General features: G+C 37.6%; 1 protein-coding gene across 2 annotated transcripts; it reads right to left on the reverse strand.

Moving 5' to 3' along the window:
* Nucleotides 1–5,024: 5,024 nt before the first annotated feature.
* Nucleotides 5,025–15,428, reverse strand: LOC103967503 (aldehyde dehydrogenase family 3 member H1-like). 2 transcript variants are annotated; one of them, XM_009380753.3, is made up of 10 exons: nucleotides 15,112–15,428; nucleotides 7,605–7,673; nucleotides 7,374–7,470; nucleotides 7,062–7,268; nucleotides 6,841–6,956; nucleotides 6,616–6,720; nucleotides 6,362–6,534; nucleotides 6,157–6,247; nucleotides 5,681–5,830; nucleotides 5,025–5,507 (listed from the first exon to the last, which is right to left on the reverse strand). In XM_009380753.3, the coding sequence occupies exons 1-10, from the start codon at nucleotides 15,337–15,339 to the stop codon at nucleotides 5,268–5,270; spliced, it is 1,476 nt and encodes a 491-aa protein (XP_009379028.2). In that variant the 5' UTR covers nucleotides 15,340–15,428; the 3' UTR covers nucleotides 5,025–5,267. The 2 variants fall into 2 exon arrangements, with proteins under 2 accessions (XP_009379028.2, XP_048431104.1); XM_048575147.1 differs by lacking the exon at nucleotides 15,112–15,428 and adding an exon at nucleotides 10,053–10,455.
* Nucleotides 15,429–22,610: the final 7,182 nt, after the last annotated feature.

The raw sequence follows: 22,610 nt of genomic DNA on the forward strand, positions 1-22,610 counted from the left end.
CTCTTTCCCTAGCAACCTAACTAGTTCAGTTAGGACTAACCAAATGCCAGCCCTAAGTTCATGTGAAAGCCCTTCAAAACAGGCATTTAATGCTGACTTTTCCTTCCTAGCGTACGCAGAAGTTCAACGCGCGAAAGCCATAAGGCACGCTACTAAAAGTAGCGCCTGAGGAAAGCTGACCTGGGAAAGCGAGTCTCGGGAAGGAGAAGCAAGAGGGAGGGAGAAACAAAAGCAAAATAAAGATTCCTTGGCAAGGGGTCATTCAGCTACAAATAAGTGGAGATAACCTTAGAAAGGGGATCCCCTGATCCTCCAGCTTCACACAAAGAACCAGAAAAATCCCAGAAATATCACCTTGCAACTTTAGTATTTTCCATGTCCTTCCTCTTAGTATCCCAACTATCATAAACCTTGCCATCACCATAGGAAACCTAGGTTATACAACATAAAGCACAATACAACCACCCAATCTCTCTTTTTCATGCAAAAGCTAATGAACTTCTAGCTTCTACACCACGCTTCTCTTGATCAATTCATTATTCGTTCAATCATTCTAACATTCGAGTCATTGATCTAATCGGGATATTTTCTAAGTCGAACTAACTCTTTTGAAATATTTCAGGACTTGGTACTAAACCAAACCAAGGGAGACAAGAGGACATTCTCAAAGCCCAAGTCCAACTTTGCCTAAAAGTCCCCCAACAACTGCTTCACCCTAGATTTTTAATGGTTGTTTCTTCTCATACAACATAGTTCTAGCTATTCCCACAATGGTATGATTTTTCCTCTCATCGATTCCATTTTGTTGTGGAGAATATGCTACTATCGTTGATTTTTAATTCCAATATCTTCACAAAACCTTTCAAATTCCAATGAATTGTATTCTCCTCCTCTACCACTTCTGAGCTTCTTTAGTTTGAAATCACATTGTAACTCTACTGTGGCTTTAAACTTTTTAAAAACAACAAACACTTCTGACTTGTTATTCAAAAAATATACCCAACACATTCTTGATTTTTCATCAATGAAGGTGAAGAAATACTTGCCTCTAAGGGTCTCTCACATTGGTCAACAAACATATGTGTGAACCAATTCAAGAGGAATAGAAGCTTTCCAGGTTTTGTCTTTAGCAAAGGCTTCTCTGTAAGCCTTTTCTGTTGCACAACCTTCGCATACAAGTTCATAATTAGCAAGTAGTGGAATGCCATATACCATATTCCTTTCTTGAAGTATTCTCAAACTGTCATAGTTTAAATATTCAAATCTTCTATGTCATTTCCAAGAAGAGCCTGCAACAATAGCTTTATTTTCCATCACAAGATCCACACACTCAAATGTGAGTGGGAAGCACATTTTTCCTTTCATTTGTACTAGGGCAATGTGATCTTGCAAATCCCTCTATCCAAATATGCAGGCCATGAAATCACCTAGCCAATATACATGCTATACCATTTGTCCTAACTGAGCAGATTTTCATCAAGTCCTAGCACAATCATGACTTCAGGAATGTATCTATAGAATCATGACTTTAGGAATGTATCTAGTGCCTTTCTTGGTGTCTACAAGGTTCATTTGCCACTGATTCCACAAGGTCCTTAGTGACCATTTTGCTTTGCAAAATGTATCTAGTGCCTTTCTTGGTTTCTACAAGTTAAAATAGTCATGTGGTTACTACAACCACATTCTAGATACCAAACTCCACAATCTTCCTGAACTGGAGCCTTGTGACAAGTATAGAATATCATTGCAAAATCTTGGACTTGATTTACATAATTTGCCTTCTTTGGTTGATGACAATCTCTCATTATATGTCCAAATTTATCACAACTGTGACACTTAACCTTTCCTTTGAACCAACACTCCCCATATAGCATTGTTACAAATTCTACACATTGGTTTACCCAAATCTGTAGCTCCACCATGCCTCTCGGTTGCTTGAGTTTGGGTTTTCCACATCTTGGGTTTCGATTTCCAGTTATTTGCTTTGTCTAGCACCTCCATGAACAAATGACTTGTTCTGAGCTTTTGAAGTAATGCACATGCTTGCAAAAGCCTTCTAAGAATTCATACCATCTCCTACATGCCTATTTAGTTGTTGCGCATAACTATTGAGTGAACCAACAACCTCTTGCACAGTGACAGTGTTTAAATCTGAGGTTTTTTCAATTACTAGAAATATTGGATAATACACCTTAGAAAGACTAATCAAAACTTTTTGCACCTCTCTATGACAGGTTAGGTTTTCACCGAAAGATTTTATTTCATTTATCTAGTCAAATAGCCCAGTAAGGTAATCAGATAATGATTCATTGTCCTTCATTCTCATGTATTCAAATTCACAGCGTAAACTCAAAATTTCACTAACCTCACTTGTCCATCACCTCAAATTCTTCCTAGAGCAAATCCCAAGCTTCTTTGGATGTCTCCTAATTCACGATTCGAGAGAAAGTCTCCTTAAACACAACACTTTGAATGATACCCAGAGCTTTGGCATCCATCATGAGTTGCTCCTCAAGGAAAGCATCAATTTCTTCATCGCCATCATCAAATTATGAGAAATTCTCCTTCTTCTTCAATTTTTCCCTTGATTTCTTCTTTGAATCTAGAATTACATTCCCTTTGTCAACAAGCTTCCAAATCCTCTGAGATTTGAAGATCGTGACCATTCGAACTTTCCAACAATTGAACTTAGTACCATCAAATATAGGAGTCCTTAGCTCACCACTTCCGAATCCAGCCATTTCAGCTTGAATCGATTCGAATCCGAGAGTTTTCTCATTGGATTTCTCTTGCGATTCACACAGTGAACGACATCCAATTCAAATCAAACATGAGCTCTGATACCATGATGATGTCTGTATTGCAGTGTTAGTGTTGTATATTTTGCAGAGAGAAAACAGAGGAGAAAGATAATGATTTCAAACAAATTCAGATAGCACACGTCTTGCTCTTCATCCTATATTCCTTTTTACAATGTAACAGTGCATACAGCCATTGAAATCTGCAAGTGAGCGCCTATGAGCTCATCTCAACCATCTAAACAATGTCCTTTAAAATAAAATTCACATCTGAGCCTAAGGACTCCAACTAATCTTAGTGGTCCATTTGAAACAGTTTAATTAATACACCAGCAAGAAATAAAATAGACTATAATTAATCAGTTTAGAGCCTAAATTCCCACATTATGATCTTTCGGCTACCCTCAAGTTCAAACTTATTTCTCTAAGGATAATACTTAAGTACTCACTAAGGAATACCCAATTTACTAACTTCATAATGTGGCCCGATGAGAATAGGCCACCTGTTTTATCTAAAATTGCCCCAAACATTGGTTATCTTTGTAACCAAACATCAATCATCTCCTTCACCCTCAAGCCTTGTTTTCTTCGTGCACCCCAACAACAACCCCATCAAAAAGGACTGGAGTGCGATTGATGTCGAAGAGGACTAAGTGGGGTCGCCGAAGGAGAGATGGGTGGAGTTGGGGTTGCTAGGGAAGGAAGGGATTGGAGGTGAGCTCGCCGAGGAAGAGAGGGTTTGGGGGTGGGCTCGCCTAAGAAGAGAGGGATTGGGGTGGGTTCACCGGAGAACTGAGGGATTTAGGGTTGGTCTCGCCGGAGAAAATAGGTGTTGTTCTCACCAGGGAACAGAGAGGCAAAATCGTCGAAGAAGAGAGGGGGTTGTCTGCATGGCAAGAAAGGAGGAAGAAGGTGGTGTTTGTTTGGTTATAAGGATAGAAAGAGTTTTGGGTGAAATTCATTTGACATGTCAAATCTGTATTGAGTCATGCAGGGTATTGAGTAACATAGGTACTCTTTCCCCTAATTTATATCAGAATTAAGGGTAAATGAAAAAAAACTACCACAACTATTGGTGTCACGACACTATCATACCTCATCTTTTAAAATTGACAATGTCATACCTCATCTTTAGAATTTGGTCCAATGTTATACTTCCGTTAGCTTGGCCGTGAATTTCTCAGTTAAATGCTAACGTGGCTTGATTTGAGACCCACTTTCTATTAAAAAATTAATAAAATATTAAAAAAATAATAATTTACCCTTAAAAAAAAAAAAAAAAAAAAAGCCCAATCTTCCCTAACCCCTTCCCCTTCCCCTCATCCTCTCGTGTCTTCTCCCCCATCTTCATCTTCTTCCCCCGACCCCCTACCTGGAACCCAGAAAAAAAAAAAAAAAAAAAAAAAAAAAAAAAAAATCCCAGTTCGTCTTCCCCCCGCACCCATCCTCTTCCTTCCTCTACACACCCCACAATCCCAGTTCGTCTTTCCCCCACACCCATCCTCCGCACCCACCCTCTTCCCTCCTCTAGACAGCCCACTCCTTAAATCCACACCCATTCCCCCCATTTTCTCCACGCCCAGGTTCTCCACCCGCGGGATCGGCCTAGCGAATGGGGTTTCCCAATTCCACCTCACGAATCCGACGACGACGGTGTAGACAGGATCTGGGTTGCAGGTAGTGGGTGCGGAGGATTTAGGGAAGACGGGAGGGGGGGAGAAAGGGGTGGTTGCAGGGAAGGGGGGTCAGGGAAGATGAAGATGTTTTTTTTTTTTTTTTTTTTTTACAGGTTGCAGGTTGGGCTCAGGTGGGGGAGAAGAGGGGGTGGAGAGGAGGGAAGACAAACTGAGGGTGGGTGCGGGGGGAAGACAAATGGGGAAGAAGAAAGAGAAGGGGGGAAGAGAAGATGGAAGATGAGAGGGGGAAGGGACGAACTGGGGTTTTTCTTTTTTTTTTTTTACACTTTTCTTTATTATTTAAATATTTAAAAAATATTAAATGATTTTTTTTTTTAGTTTTTAATAAAAAGTGGGCTCCGTCGTCTCAAACCACGTTAGCATTTAATAGAAGAATTAACAAACATCTGACAGAAGGTATAACATTAGAACAAATTTTAAAGATGAGGTATGACATTGTCAATTTTAAAAGATAAGGTATGAAAGTGTCGTGAGACCAATAGTTAAAGTAGTTTTATATAATTTGCCCCAGAATTAAATATAGCTCGAATAAAACAACGAAACGCTTCAGCTTTGGAACATGATAGTATGATACAATCACAAACACATTTAAACATATCAATTTATGATATTTACCACCAACTTTTACAATTTCCATTCTCCCTTTCCATAAATAATCAAGCCTTTGTCCAAATTGAAATCAGAACCATATTTGTATATTGTACGACGAAAGACTTCCATAAATCTGACCGAAAGAAGCAATCACATGAGCAAAGCCAGATCCTAGTTTCTCTTAAGCCTTAGGCCATCCGACCAGAGCGCGGATTATGCTTAATATGCCACCGCTGATAAGAGCCTTCAGAATTCTTAGCTTCCCCTTTGTGTATGGTGGGTATCTTATGGAAGCATCACCGAAGAAACCTCGATAAACAACTGCCTTCTTATGGCTAAAAGCGTCGAAAGAGAATTTTCCATGGTACGCACCCATTCCGCTTTCCCCAACTCCTCCAAAAGGCAAGGAGGGAACAGCAAGCTGCACAATCCAGTATGTATAATCCAAATTAGATTCTAAACAGATTTCAGAATAACGGAAATAGGTTAACCAGTGTGCACGTATGTGTTATATGTAACAGATGGAAATGCCTAAACTGTAAAGGATGAACATGTACTGGTTTGTTTCAACAAGTTTGAGGACGAAGTATTTACATGTATGGTAGTGTCATTGACAACCAAACCACCGGCAGAGACGGTATTTACAAAGTGCTCCTTCAGCTTCTTCTTGTTGGTAAACAAATACGCAGCAAGAGGCTTTGTTCCTGAGTTTATCAAATCAAAACTGTCTTCCATTTTGTCGACCTGTTACAAACAAAAGGGAAGATATTGCATTTGATCTCCAACCTTGCATGCATAAAATGCAGAAAAAATTCAATCTATGAATGCTGCTCCTTCAAAATGTTTCCGCTATTAAAACACGCAACGATCAGCCTACATTTTTGTGCAAAATGATGGTAGCCATACTACTTTCCCTTTCAAATCACCCCCACCCATATGAGAACCATGTTAGATATGGTGAGACTGCCAGAGCTATTTAAATCAATTGGGGAAGGCAATCTTTTATCGAGAGAAAAAAAAAAATTCGTTGAGAGCATAAATTCAAGGACAACAAAATTTGTGTTTCTTACCGTGAGAATGGGAAGCAAAGGGCCAAATATTTCCTCACTCATGATCAAAGAGTCTTGTGGAACATCGAGCAAGATGGTAGGAGCTATCCTCCTGTGATCAAAAGAAAGGAGCACTAATCACGCATATGGTACAATATAACACCCTATTAAATCACAGAGAGAGAGAGAGAGCTAAGAAGAGAACAATCGAAGACAGTATACATACAAGTTGGTTTTGTCCATTTCACCTCCATGGACGATCTTTCCAGAAACCTTATCCTCATACAAGAGCTTCGTCAAGCGAGCAAAGTGATGAGGATTCACAATACGAGACAAATCTTTTGATTCTAGTTGATTCTTTCCATAGAAGTTCTCCAATTCTTGTTTCAGAGAATCCACCTGTGAACAAAGAAAATGACGCAGATGGCATAAACAGCAAAGCAAATTCAGATCTTCAATGGCATACAAAGGTAACCTTACCAGCTTAGGAGCAAAATCTTTTGTTGTTATGATATAATCAGGGGAGATGCAAGCCTGTCCATTATTACACCCCCACTTACCAACGATTATTCGCCTACAAGCAACCTAGGAGAAACAAAATATAAGTTTTACATGAGATGAGATGAAAATCACAACACCGTTAGTAGCAGCAAGTAAAATATATCAAATATTACTGATGGTATGCAAGAAGGAAGATCTATATACTTGTAAGTTAATGCCAGAATCAACAACAACAGGAGATTTTCCTCCAAGCTCCAATAGAACAGGTGTAAGGTGCTTTGCAGCACTAGCCATCACTATACGTCCCACTCTTGCATTTCCTACAAATTTAAATATACATTTTTTTTCAATCAATTATATAAAAATCAACTGTAATCTAAGGAAAACGAAAGATGAAAATGAAAGGGAGGAAAATGACGAAGAACCTGTGTAACATATTTTATCCCACTTTTGCTCTAACAGTGCAGATGTTTCAGCAACAGCCCCCTCAACGACTCTTATACAAGAGCTATCCATATATTCACCTAATAGTTTTGCAAGCAATGACGATGAGGCTGGAGCAAGTTCTGATGGTTTAAGAACCACAACATTACCAGACGCAATGGCTCCAACAACTGGATCAAGTGACAGTACTGGAAAACAGATACTACACTATTACTTTTGTCTGAAGACAGGATTAATTAGGGCTATAGAGCCCAATGCCTAAACTTAAAAAAACATGTCCGGTATAAACGTACAGAAAGGATAATTCCATGCTGAAATTACTAGTACAGCACCAAGCGGTTCAGACACTATTTCAGCTGACGCAGGAAAAACTGCTATCGAAGTTTTAACCTGTAGTTAAAGGGAAATATTACTCATCGGAAATTAGATTGGAAACAAACATTGGATTAACTCAAGAATGCCGGTGTAGACAAACAAGATAACTTAACGGTTGCCATTCATCGGAGTTGCTGACAAAGACATACCTTTTCTGGCTTCATCCATTTCTTCAGCTCCTTAATTGCCAATTTACACGAGTTTTTTAACATAGATATCTACACGAAAACCATATAAACCAACATATGAAGTCAGTAACAAATAAAACATTCATGTAGGCGAGCATTTTGTTTCAACAATTTTATACTTCACATTTGTAGGCGAGCCAAATGATTGTGTTCACAACCACAAGCACGCAGTGGCTGGAAAAAGATGCTCTCCATTTGTTTACCAAATGGGGAGAGCCAATTTTTCAATCGAAACTGTTCGGGTGCAGAAACATCCGGTTCGGGTGGACCACAAAATCCACAGTTCAGATTCCGACCCACCCTCTCCATCTTGTATAGAGTCAAAAGAGAGCCATAACCACAATAGTACATATGTAAGATATCTATAATTCAATACAAACGTATACCTGTATACGTATGTAGGTGTGTATATATTTGCTCGATATCCTTTATGTCGTTAGACTATGAATTAGCATCGCACATATTTACCTAATCAAGAATTTGAAAGTTTAAACATCCATCTCTACTATAAGTTTAAAAAAACCCAACCATATTTATTGTTGTTAGATTATTCCTGTAAGTTTCTAAATAGTTTAAAACGTTTTTGTCCTGCATAGATAAAAATAACAGAAGTTGACTCCCCAAGTTTCTGCAGATATCCTATGCGGTTTATGGCAGGTTCATTCTTTACCTTTTCTCCGCATAACACCTAGCTTATTACAGTTACTCGAAAAGACAAGGTTTAACTATTTTCAAGATCTACCCTGACACCCAACAGACATGAAATGTGCGCCTCTGCTTTCAAGAGTTAATACTAATAACCCCAATTATAAAGCCCTACCCGGCTACCCACTTCCCCACCAAACAAAATTTAAAAAAATAAATGCTAGGCTTTCCTTCTCATCCTACAATATTAAACGATTTTTTCGACCACCTATTTTCTTGGTTACTATTTAAAGATCTTTATGCAAAAAATAAACAGACTCCCAAATCGTTTATTCATTTTCTGGTTACCATTTTTCTCATTTAAACACTGAAATTTTGACAACATTAGTCGAAAGGTTAAACTATTTCTAATTTGGTTGAATTTTTGCAGAATTGATCTTGAAAGCATGATATGAAATGTAACAATTCTAATCATCAGATAACATTGCACGATAAAAAAGAAAGCCAAAAAGATTCAAGTAAAAAAGTTGCCCAGTCTTCCAAAAAAAAAAAACAAAAAAGGCTGCCTTTCAAATGGAGGGAATGCATCCTCACAAATATGGTGTGAGAGACGATTTTGTCTGTGCACTAAATCTGATCCCTGCACATCTGTCACAACTCACCAACCATAAAAGTAGCAACTTCTAGACAAAGAGTAAAGTTTGGCTAGTTTTTTTTCTATGAAAGTGCAAGTGGGGTCATTGATCGGAAAGGGATGCTATTCGGATTCCTTCCACTTAATCCTCCTCATCAAATAATTTGGACCCTTAAAATTTGATCAAACGGCTAAAAACACGGACTTACTTTAAAAGTTATAACAACTTTAGCCATTGAATCAAATTTTAAGAATCCGGATTATTTGATGAGGAGGATTGGACGAAAGAGATCCAGAGACGATCCCTTTCCCCATTGATTAACCCTGTGATCCACTCCACCCACTTTTTACTTTCTTCCTGCATAGCTCATTAAATTCCCTCAACACTTGACTAATCATTTTGAGCATAGTAAAGTAACAGATTTAACTTGTGCCACCTTAATGCATCAAAACTACTACGTGACAGAAGCACGTTTTACCCCCACACGTGACAAGGACTCCCCACCTAATTCCAGAAGAATTTGGAAATTATGACCCGGATTTAGAGTCCATGAAATGGAAAATGGAAAATGGAAAATGGAAAATGCAAAAACCAAAAAGACTGCTATCTAATCAAGAAAAAAATAGCAGTTACAAACTTTTAATCAAAAATAGAACCGAACTAATTGAGAAATAAGACCGTTTGCAAACCTTCAATCGAAAATGAAAGTGGATGCTTATTTTTGTTTAGTGGGATCAATTGTGCATGTTTTTCTAGGCAATGATGTAACAAAACAACTGAGTGAGCAATCAGCATATAATAGAGTATTGTATTGAACTACATCAACCACCAAATTCTGATCACAACCCAATTCATGATTTAGCATACAGAGATGAATTATTGACATGTAAGAGAGAGAGAGAGTTGGTGAGACGTGAGAAGTGCATCAATCAATCAGCATGTGCACACTAAAACATTCAGCAACCAACTAAAAAATTCAAGACCCAAAATTTCTCTGCAAATTGTAATCAAAACCCAATTCATGATTTAACTGCGCATATAGATATGAACTATGGACATGCGCGAAAACAGAACACCATGTGAGAGAGAGAGATAGTTGGTGAGATATTAAATGAGAAAATCGGATGACCTCGTAGACTTGGGATTCGAGTTCGGGCTTGGAGAGGTCGGAGCGGAGAGCGTCAACGATCTCCCGCTCGTTTTTGGTGATGAGCTTGAGTATGCACTTGAACTGCGACACCCTCCATTGATAGCTTCGAGTCTTGCCGGAGACGAAGGACGCTCTCAGCTCCTTCACCACCGCAGAGGCGGCTTCTTCGTCGAAAGGCTTGGCCGCCGTCTGCTTCTCCTCCTCAATCGCCATTGAACCCATGGTAGAACTAGAAACGGATAGATAGAATAATAACGTATGTGTGTGTGTGTGTGAGTATATATGAATCGAGTGTGTGCGGCAAGGAGAAGTGGGAAGATCTCTCCCTATCTAACTTGCGAAGGAAGAGAACAAAAGTTTGACCGGTGAACAAAAGTTTTACACTCAATTATTTTGATTTGCCCCATAAAAAATTGAGGAACTGTTTTTCTTTGAATTTGTGAGAAGTTGTCAATTTTTTTTATAAATTTTAATTCTGATTAAATACTTTTTAAACTTTTATAATTGAACAATTTTCTCTTAAAATTTAATTTTAGCCGATTGCCTTCGAACTTTTATAATTGGTCAATTTCCTCATTGAACTTAATTTTCGTGATTACCCTGAACATTTATAATTAGACTGTTTCTAATAATGAATTTGTTGAGATGAGTAAAAGCAAAGTTCGTTTGGAACGAAATTATAAACCAAAGAGAGGAAAGTAAGGCCCAAAAGATGAGCACAACAGCATCAGTCCTACACCAATTGATATAATGTTTTACATGAACAATGATTTGAAACGTTTAACGCACCAAAGGCACTGCAAAAGAAAGAAAATTTTGAAAAATCTATATAAGGTAGGAAATATAGATGGATAAATCTACGAATTTATATCCCTTGCTTCAATCTCAGAGGATCCAACATTGTGGAAACAGTCCTAGATGAAAACTGAAAACCAAATTACGATTTTCCAGGAAAAACAAACATGTAACCTTTGCAAATTCCATGATTCCAGGACCCTCACACACCAAATAAAGATAATGCAGTGCAACTCAAAAAAGGTAACCTCAAAATCCCATGATTCCGCTAAATCTTATCTCGAAAGACATCATCATTTTGAAGTCATTGTCAACTCCCTATCGGATCAGGATCCTCTCCTGATCTTTGTATGAGGATTCTCATGACCAAGAAGTGTGGGTTGTTGGATAAAAATCCAACGGTTATAATTATTATAACTTTAAAGGGACTCTCCTGTTTGTAGCCGTTAGATTTTCATCCAACGGCCCACACTTCTTGGTCATGAGGATCCCCATACAAAGATCAGGAGAGGATCTTGATCCCTCCCTATCTTCCTTTTTTTTAACAAATAATATTACATATACTAAAGGATCGGAAGTGGATTAAGCCTCAAAATGGTAGTAATTATGTGGTTCAAATTCACATTTGGCGAGAATCGAACCTAAGATTTCTCACTTAAACCTTTCACAATTATTTAAAAACATAGTTTTTTGGGTTAGTAAAAAGATGAGACTCTCTCAAAAGTAGGACTATCTATGGATTTATGCCATCTCAGATTTTTTGCACAATGGCTTATAATATTGACACATGAGTCTATTATGGAGAGTCCCACTTTATATGACTTAGCCTACTTTTCCACCCGCTTAATATAGATAATATCGTTAGTTTAAAAACAAACAAAATTCAACACTAGGCAGTCTAGGAGTTTCAGTGGGAGAATGGGTAGGTGAATCTATAAAATCAATTAAATTAAAGTTTAATGGTCAAAATGATAAGTCTTCATTTATATTGATGTTTTATACGCATTCTACAGCATTTTAGCGTGTTTTTTATAAACGTATACCTGTAATCTATCAACTGAGAAAGTTTATCAACGCATAGCACGAACAAATAAAAGACAAAAGTTTCTTAATACGATCTAGAGAATAGAAAGGGAGATTATATTTACGCACCTCAAATTACTTCTGTAAGATCCCACATCGCCTAGGGGAGTGATCCTTATATGTATATTCTCATCCATACCTAGTACGAGGCTTTTTGGAAGCTCACTGGCTTCAGGTTCTATTGGAACTCCGAAGTTAAGCGAATAGCGCGCAAGAGCACTCCTATAATGGGTGACCCACTGGAAAGTTCTCGTGTGAATTCCCAAAAATAAAACCGTGAGGGTGTGGTAGGGGCCCAAAGCGGACAATATCGTGCTATGGTGGTGGAGCGGGCCTGGGATGTGGTGGGGCCCAGGTCGGGATGTGACAATTTGGTATCAGAGCCTAACCCTGACCGTGGTGTGCCGACAAAGACGTCGGGCCCCTAAGGGGGGTGGATTGTAAGATCTCACATCGTCCAGGGGAGTGATCCTTATATGTATATTCTCATCCCTACCTAGCACGAGGGTTTTTGGGAGCTCACTGGCTTCGGGTTCCAATGGGAACTCCGAAGTTAAGCGAGTAGCGCGCAAGAGCACTCCCATGATGGGTGACCCACTGAGAAGTTCTCGTGTGAGTTCCCAGAATCAAAACCGTGAGGGTGTGGTAGGGGCCTAAAGCGGACAATATCGTGTTATGGTGGTGGAGCGGGACCGGGATGTGGTGGGGCCCGGGCTAGGATGTGACAACTTCTCCCACACTTTTTAATTTTTTTAGTGGTGTGTGAAAAATATTTAAAAAATTAATATTTTTCTATCACAATAGAAATTTGAACTCTGAAACTCTTGCAAAAGCAAACGTTAATATTCTTTAGTCAGTAGACTCAGTACAACGTTGTCAATAATTCAAGTGAATAACCCATCATGAATATCATGAGTTGATATACAGCTGGAAATCTTCGTTATAACATAATAGAAAAATAATAGAGTATGATTCGCTCCCTTCCAAATCCTCTTTCCCTTCAGTCTCATCCTATTTGAACAGTCATAATTAATCCATATTAATATTTTATGTTGACTTTTTTATAGAGATAGAAAGACAAAGAGGAAGGTGAAAGAAGATGTGAAGGGATTGGAGGGAAGGGACTAATGCTCCAAAAAGAATGGCCAGGTCATCATAAATGGAACCCATGAGCCAGTAATCACATATTTGGATCTCATTCGGATCCTCTATGTGAGGATCCTAGAGATCCTCAAATCCTATCTGTTCATCGTACATCGTGCAGCCATAAATCGTTTTGAATTTTTTATTTAAAATTAAACGCAAATAGTACCTAATAAAAACTAACCATTATGTACGATGAACATATAAGATGTGAGAAGGATCCTCATCCATTAGTCACAAACCATTACATAGGGCTTTACGAAACCGATTCACCGTGGTAGTGACGTTTTATTTCAATAGTGTATTGATATATTTAAGTAGATTGTTATCCTTGATCTCCTCGTAAAACTAGTGAAATTTACCTAACTATTTTCTCTAATACAAATCTTGGGGTTGGAACTTAAATCTACAACTTTCTCATCTTATTTTGTGATTATCACATGAAAATCGATTTCGTAAGCCAATTTATTGATTATGCATCACAAATGGTGACATGACAAAATCAAGCCTAACAAGTAACATCATCACAAGATTCACTACTTAATTAATTAAGGGACCTCTAAAAAAAATTAAGGGACCATTCTACCCACAAAAGGACCATTCAAAACCCTAGATTAGGTTATATATTCAATCCTCATCATTAACAACTTGAATAACCCCATCCAAATTTGTATCTTTGAGAAAAATGTTTTATAAACTCCATAAATTATTGTGTGATACCAAAATTTTTACATATGGTGTTACCATGATAACATTACGTAAACGAACGTCTCTACCATAACGCATAAATAAGTTATGTATATGTAACAGTATTCCAGTATCATAATATAATTTTAAGCTCCTTTAGCTCCCCACATGTTTTCAAGAACAAATAAATCAACACGCCCATCTACCACATGAAAACTCAAAAACCATGAAGCACGAGCACTCCAAACATTTAAACACTTCACATGCAAATTAACTCAAACAATGAAGCAATGTTTTGAAATGGAAGACATGTACCACCAGAAATGATCTGCGTCTGCGTACGTAATTGAACTTTTCACACTTTCAAGTTTCAACATGTATAGTAGCCTAGCTAGCAGACTTTCTGTTATGCCACATCAGTGCAACAGAAAAAAAGCTGTTTATGAAAATAAATTGATATCGAAATTATTATTCACGATATTTGTATTAAAACTTGTCAAAATAATCAAGTTGACATGTTAACATTCTCTAAATTTTATTACCAAAAGAAACGAATGCACGTTAGACCAAATTATCTATATTTTTACACCCAGCTAGAAAAGCAATCACTATATCTTTGTTATATAAGTTTTGTGTCAGTTATTTTTTATTGAAGCACATATATATATATATATATAGTTTCACCCTGGAAATTTTCAATGAATTAAATATGAATCATTTCACTACTAATTGTATAAAGATCTGTTGTATAAAACTACACATCTAATGAATTATACTTACACTTTGGAAATTGGCTAAAATATGTATGAAACTTGAGTAATTGGCTAGAATGATCAGAAACTAAATATTGATCATCAAACTCACCTTTACAAACTCATGATACCTTCATATATCATTGGGTAATACTAGGAAGACTAAATTTCTAAACAAAATTTGCAAACTAAATGGTGTCACCAATCATCAACTTTCATGTCATTTAGTTTATAAAATTTTGTTTACAAATTTAGCCTTCCTAGAATTACCCAATATCATTTCATCCTTATAGATCTTTTTTTTAATTGATTAATACTTGTGTATTGTAGACGCATCAAAACAGCTAATTTTCTTTGAAACTTTAGCAGTTTTTGGTGAATGGTTGAAAATTGAAATGACGAATATATCGCTGCAATATTTACCAAATTGGGCAGCTACCCATACCACCTGGTCCAGCCCAACTTATATTCTCTCTCACATGCATTATCAATAATAACCCAAAACCAAACCAAATGATAAATTAAAAAACACACAAAGATTAGTCGGGGAGAGAGAGAGAGAGAGAGAGGAACCTAACCTCATGAACGTAGGCTTCAAATTCAGGTTTGGAGAGGTCAGAGTGAAGAGCATCGACGATCTCTTGTTCGTGGTGCTCCGCCACCTTCACGAGGTTGTTCAGCTGCGACACCCTCCACTCGTAGCTTCTTGTCTTGCCGGAATTATAACTGGCCCTCAGCTCCTCAACCATGGCCAACGCATCTTTCGAATCAAAATACATCCTCTTCTGCTCCTCCACGGTCGCCATGAATATATCAAATGATATATCTTCTGAATAAAAGGGAAAGGTAGCTTTGGTCCCAAAGATATATATTTATGTGTATCTGTGTGTGTGTGTATATGAGAGAGAGAGAGAGAGAGAGAGAGAGAGAGAGAGAGAATGAGTGAGTATATAGAAGCCAGGCAAGAAACAAAAACAAGGTTACAAGTGGTATGTGTCTTGTTTGTATCTCTCATGCATTTGCATTAGCTGAAAATGCTTTTCAATATAGTATGGTAGGTGACGTTGGTGTTCTCTCTACTACTGTCAAGTGGGGTATAACACACGTCGGGGGATAATATTTATTTGTGTTTTTGTATGAAATTACAACAAAATAAGGACAATTTTGTTAGGAATTTTCGAAGGAGTTTAAGGCGTAGGAAGGGAGAGAACAAGAGTTTGGCCTCTTGTAATCGATGTGATGATAAGTGTTCTATTATTGAAACTATATATAAATTCTCATTTTAGGAAATCCTTTATATTATCAATAATGCTTGTGTCTCTTTATGGGGCGACGTAATTTTCCTCTACTTACAATTAACAAACATTTATTGTCCACACATTATAATCAAAACCGTTCATTCTTTTTATCATTATCGAAGGAGTTTTGAATGATAATAAAGAGAATGAACGGTTCTGATTATGATGTTTGACCGGTAAAAGTTCGTTAATTATAAAGTGGGAAGACAAGTAACTTCTCCGTAGAGAGATAGAAGCATTATCCTCTTATTAGAGTGAATGTCTTCGTTGAGAACCTCCATGCCGAAATAAAAGGAGGAATATGTGCCACCAGGCCACAAGGTCATCTGGAGAATGAGGATTAAAACAAAACTAATTCAAAACAAATATTATTTTCAAATTTTCAACACCAAAATCTTGAATTTTATGTAGTGCTATATGGAGTTGGTTTACTATATGGAGTTGGTTGACCCAACTTTGTAACGTCTGCCCTTGATTGAGATCTATATTTGGTGAAATATAGATTGTAAAAATTAGGTTAACGACTTGGCTCGTTCATATTTCCAACAGATCAGAATTCAAGAAAATACTGCTTCTTTTTGGTCAATAAATCTGAATCGAAAAGTACTCTTGCCTAGAAATCAGCTTTACAATCACCTTTTGAAGTCCGAGGCTAGTGGAAGATAAAGTACATTTCTAGCTTTATCACTCGGTAAGTAGTGGATTACTCTTATAATTAGAATTTAATATTTCTCCGTCTCAATAATTTTATTTAAAATAATACATTTTAATTAAAGTAGTCTCTGAAATTGGCATAATTCTTCATTTTGGTCTCTGATATTTGAAAATGATAGAAGTGATTCTTGAGTTTGTCTGCTGTCAATCATCTTGGTCATTCCATAAGAAATCTCTGTTAAATAAGGAAAATGACAAAAACACTCATTTAATAAACAATTAGCTAAAATGATTTGACAAAAATTAAGGTTATTTTTGTTATTCTATCCTTATTTAACGAAATTTTTTTACGAAATAATCAAAATGATTGATAATGGACAAACTCAGGACTAGTTCTATTGATTTTAAATCTCAAAGACCATAGTAAGAAATTACATCAATGTAATTGATTATTTTGACTAAAAAAACCTTAAAGTAATGATATTACTTGTAATAAAAAAAAGTTACATCAGTTTGAGAATTGTGAGCCGTTGATTGATGATTCCGTAATGGACTAAAGTTGTCCACATATAAGAGCAGTTCCACAGGGAGGTGGTTAGGCCGGCACTCAGCCAAAAAACAAGGCTGGCACTCAGCCAATCTACTCCAGCCCGTTCCATTGCCTGGCACCCAGCCCAAGCTGGTCTCCAGGCCAGCCCAAAATTGATAGACCTTGGGACCGGTCCATCTGACGTCAACGTGGCGTCAGAGGGCAAATGACGTCAGCCTTTTTTTTTTTTTTTTTTTTTTTTTTTACGCTAAAGAGGGAGTTGTTGGGGAGGCTAACGAGCGAAGCTGGTCGAGGTGAGAAAGGGTGTCAGGAGGGAAGGAGCCACGGAGGGAGAAGGACGGGAGGACGAAGCGACGGCGTAGGAGGTATGGAGATGCAGGAGGACAAAGCGACGGCGTTGAAGGACAGGAGGTGTAGAAGAGCTTGTTGTTGAGGTCGGCTTGGGATTTGAAGGACAAGAGGGCAACGGCGTCGGAGGATGGGAGGAGGACGTTTGGAGGCGGCGGTGGGAATGGATTATCTGTGCTGGATTGGATGGCGTGTAGGAATGGAATGGAAGGGAAGGGAAGTGTGGAAGATGAGAAAATAAAAATATTTTAATAATAATATATTTTTTTTTTATAAAGTCAGAAATTAAAAATAAAATTATTATTTTTTATTATTTTATAATAAATAATAATAATATTTTAATAAATTGACTAGGCTATTTTTTTTTAGGGATGGAGATGTTTTGTGTGACATCCCACATCGCCCAGGGGAGTGATCCTTATATGTATATTCTCATCTTTACCTAGCACGAGGCCTTTTAGGAGCTCACTGGCTTCGGGTTCCTTAGGAACTCCGAAGTTAAGCGAGAAGGAGGCTAGAGCAATCCCATGATGGGTGACCCACTGGGAAGTTGCTCGTGAGTTCCCAAAAACAAAACCGTGAGGGAATGGCAAGCCCAAAGCGGACAATATCGTACTACGGTGGTGGAGCGGGCCCGAGAAGTGGTCCGCCCCAAGCCGGGATGTGACAGTTTGGTATCAGAGCCTAACCCTGGCCCCGTGTGTGCCGACGAGGACGTCGGGCCCCTAAGAGGGGTGGATTGTGACATCTCACATTGCCCAGGGGAGTGATCCTTAAATGCATATTCTTATCCCTACCTAGCACAAGGCATTTTGGGAGCTCACTGACTTCGGGTTCCGTAGGAACTCCAAAGTTAAGCGAGAAGGGGGCTACAGCAATCCCATGATGGGTGACCCACTGGGAAGTTGCTCGTGAGTTCCCAAAAACAAAACTGTGAGGGAATGGTAAGCCCAAAGCGGACAATATCATGCTACGGTGGTGGAGCGGGCCCGTGAAGTGGTCCGCCTCGGGTCGGGATGTGACAATTGGTATCAGAGCCTAACCCTGGTCGCGTGTGTGCCGACGAGGATATCGAGGCCGTAAGGGGGGTGGATTGTGACATCCCACATCGCCCAGGGGAGTGATCCTTAAATGTATATTTTCATCCCTACCTAGCACGAGGCCTTTTGGGAGCTCACTGGCTTCGGGTTCCATGGGAACTCCAACGTTAAGCGAGTAGCACGCGGGAGCAATCCCATGATGGGTAACCCACTGGGAAGTTGCTCCTGAGTTCTCAAAAACAAAACTGTGAGGGAATGGTAAGTCCAAAGCGGACAATATCGTGCTACGGTGGTGGAGCGAGCCCGGGAAGTGATCCGTCCCGAGCTGGGATGTGACATTTTGGCCTATTACTGTTTATTGGAGTCTATTACTGTTCACTTGAGTCGATAAATGCGCTAGATACTGACGCAAAGTCTTTAGGGGTGGAATTGCTCTAAAAACTGCTTAGCCTAATCATTTTCTTTGTTTAATAGCATCCGTAGCACCAGCCCATCAATTCAAGAATGATTATGTCAAATTATGGATATATACAAAATGGGTAAAATACTCTTGCTTAACGACAGGATTGTCAAATGTGACTCTAATGACTCAATAAGTTACGTATTGTGGCGTCAATGCCATGCTTGTGGTCAGATTATCACATATTTATCTTTATGTATAACTGCTATTAGGTCTAGTAATTTCTAATACAACCTGTTAATTCGATACAAAATTAACAGATTTTCGGGTCGAAATGATAACGAATCAGATCATTATCGGGTAATCCGATAAGCACATATTAAAATAACGGATCGGTCCAGGTATACAAATGGGTAACCCTTTACACGATAAGAAAAATATTAATTTTATACCATTAAAAAATACTATGTTAACTGCGGTAGGATTCGATGATTTAATCCCGAACCAAATTGAAAGTTAAAATATATATATATTTAAATTAAATTTAGAAAATTGATCTCTCTCATCAATATAACTCTTGAAGACAATAAATCAAGTCAAAGTTCTAATACCATTTCCCCATAATGATCAATGAAAATTCAAGGATTTTGTACAAAGAACAACATGCAAGCTTTGAATTTTATTAGCAAGGTTTTAACTTCTAAGAAAGACTTCACAACCTTGAAAAGAAAAACTCCTTCATTTTGCATATCCTTGCACATTTGATATTTGTAGTAGTGTAATACTTAATGACAAATGTGTTTTTATGTTTTGAAGAAATAGTTATGTGGAAATGTGGTATGTACAAATTTAGAAAAAGAAAATACTTTTCTTAACAGGTCATAACAGGTTGAGTGATTTTACCTGTTGGGTAAAATGACCCATTTTGTTATGAACCCATTAAGATAATAGGCATGACATGACATGACCCATTAAGATAACAGGTGTTAAATGAAAACAACATGATCACGGCCCGATCCGTTTGCCAAACCTAACTGATACGTTTCAATTATGTAAATTATTGTATCAATTCACATTATAACAAGTACATTAATAATTAACATGTCACAATATAACTGTTACGTTCTAATTATGTAAATTTCTCAAGCGTTATCTACAATTAAACTTGTTCAATTAATCAAGTATTTGGGGGTTCAAAAAATCGAAAACTGAAAAAAATGGGACCAAACACTTTATGAATGTATGGCCATGATGTTTAATTCTTGTGTGAAACTTTGTTGCCAAGTTTGAAACTAAGCCTGTGACTTTTTCAATGAACATACTTGATTTAATTAGAGAGGATATTTCATTGGTTATAGAGGAAAATTTTGGAAGGCTTTGAAACTTGAAAGAGCTTCTCTCTTTATTTGCTTTTTGAATGGATAGGTGATCTTTTTTTTCTTTGCAATTGAGGTTGTTGATAGAATGTGATTGGTTTATATGATCTTGTATATGTACAACTACCTTCCTACTTCCCACTTTCCTCATTTTCTTATTATTAGTCTACCAATGCAAACCTCTTTTCTAAATTCCATATTAAAAAAGATTAAGATTTATAAAATAAAAATAAAAAAATAAAAAACCAAAATCGTACTGAAATAAAACCAAACTGAGGGGAAAAAAAAAAAACACGAATCCAAAAAAAATTGAAAGAAAATTGAACCAAACTGAACCGAATTTTGATTTGGTTTTAATTTTGACAAAAAACTGAACCAAATGAAACCAAACCCACCCTAAATTATAACATGCAGCTGGGACTGGTATACTGGTATATACATCATACATGGAACTCAACAACTACCTCTAACTGGAATTGCAACATGCATGCATGCATGCAGTAACAAATTGTGGTGTTTGCTGTTATGATATCGACCAAGTCTACGTACGTACACGATTTGATCACGTTTGCCCAGCTACGAACGTAACTTGTTCAACCAAACTGAAACTTCATTATATTTGTATTGAGATTGTCAAGCCGGTACAACCAAGTCTAGCTGAATTTTGAGTTTCTCACACGCTACAATATCATATTACTCAACCCTTAATTAACAAAAACAATAACAAAAAACAAAATATGCAGCAATTTGGTTACTGAAATTAAACTATATTTCAAAACTGAAAATTTATATAGTCAGTTTGCAAGTGATTTATAGTACAAGTGGTTTGAAACGGTTACCTTTATTTTCGAATTTTGTGATTAATTTCTTCCTCCCCTGTATCATTGTACAACCATAAATAAACAAGTGATTCTTCCACAAGGCCGTATCTTTAATTATGTTAGACATAATTTTTTTAGTTATTTTTTTCCTCCACAAGAGCTAAAAAAAAGAAATAATAAACACATAATTTTATTCCTCTTACACACTTTTTAATTTTGTTAGTTATTTTCATTTAATTTATTTAATTTGATGAGACTAAAAAAGTTGTGTTGAAATCAACGCACATATAAAAACACAAAGAACTCTTTGTATTTGTGTGTGTGGCTGCATGGACACGTTGTTTATAATCACACACTAGACTTATAGACCACTAGATCCAGTAGTAGATTTTCTACGTGCTCCGGACCCCAAGTATCAGCTACTTCAAACTTTTTAACTGTTAAACCTTTAGCTAAAAATACAAAAATTAATATCTAACAATTAAATTATTTGAAGTATCTTATATTTCGAAGCATTAGAAATTTTGAATCCAATAGTTCTAAGTTTGAAAGTTTGATTCGGGCTTATTCAACCCGCTTTACATAGGGAGGTTGATTGCTTATAATTTTGTTGACCCTAAAAACTACAAAGCCTATGTGGCGTGCAAGTTGAGTAACTAATGAGCTAACTACATCCTTCGGTTGATGCGGGGCGTGCCAACTCGTCAGCCGAGCTTGGCCGAGGAGTAAAATTTGTTGATGTTGTGTTGAACGCACTACTGACTTCTTGATCTTGCAACTATGACCGAGGAAGGAACACGTCTCAGCCTTTGGGTCCTCAAGCCTGAAGACAACGCTGCTAGTTCTACGAAGTTCACGAACCATCAGCGCCGGGTTCAGTCATGGTGATTATATTCGTAAAAGTATAAGCACGTCGAACCGGCTCCAAATTATACAAACACAAGTAGTCAAAAGATATGTATGTCTTGATGGTAAATGTGGTTCGGCCGTTAGAATGTCGAACTTTGAAACTCACTTGTGAGTATCCAATCATAAAACCACTCAGCGTTCAATGTGCCGAATGTAGTAACTTGTAACACCTTACTTCGCCGGGAAGGCTAATAAGATGACCTCTGCCAATAAGAATTCGGAAACCCTTCTCGACCGAGACTTGGATAAGTAACCAGTCGGCCTCGACGCAGTGCTGTTTATCTAAACTGAAGGTGCTCCTCGGTCGGCTGATTCTACGGCAACAGTGTTGTTTATCCAAACTGAAGGTGTGTTAGCGGAAAAAGAAAATAAAAAATCTCAAAATGTTTGAGAGGTTTGCGCAAGGCAATTTGTGTGTTGAATTTGAGGGGGCTTGAATGACGCACTCTACTCTCTATTTATAGCAACAAATTCTCCTTACGATCGAGTTAAAACCATATTCTGATTAGGACTTCTTATTCTGATCCAACCTTATCTCGACCAATCCTACTCCTATTAGGACTTTGAACTCAACCCCCTTTTCAGGCCGTATTCATTTCCGACCAAAAATCCTCATTACATTAGGACCCCTTATCGTACTAAGACTTCAACCCATCTGCTCTTATCCAAATCACTCCTTCT

Source organism: the organism of the source record quoted next, unplaced genomic scaffold (assembly GCF_019419815.1).
Source record: "Pyrus x bretschneideri cultivar Hongxiangsu unplaced genomic scaffold, Pyrus_bretschneideri_v1 Contig78, whole genome shotgun sequence".
Classification (NCBI taxonomy): Eukaryota; Viridiplantae; Streptophyta; class Magnoliopsida; order Rosales; family Rosaceae; genus Pyrus; species Pyrus x bretschneideri.

Coding starts and splice junctions, on each gene's coding strand:
- LOC103967503 (XM_048575147.1), bottom strand. CDS start 10,295: ATGGGTTCAATGGCGATTGAGGAGGAGAAGCAGACGGCGGCCAAGCCT. Junction 6,535..6,615: donor AAGATTTTGCTCCTAAGCTG/GTAAGGTTACCT, acceptor CTTTGTTCACAG/GTGGATTCTCTGAAACAAGA. Junction 6,248..6,361: donor GAAATGGACAAAACCAACTT/GTATGTATACTG, acceptor TTTTGATCACAG/GAGGATAGCTCCTACCATCT.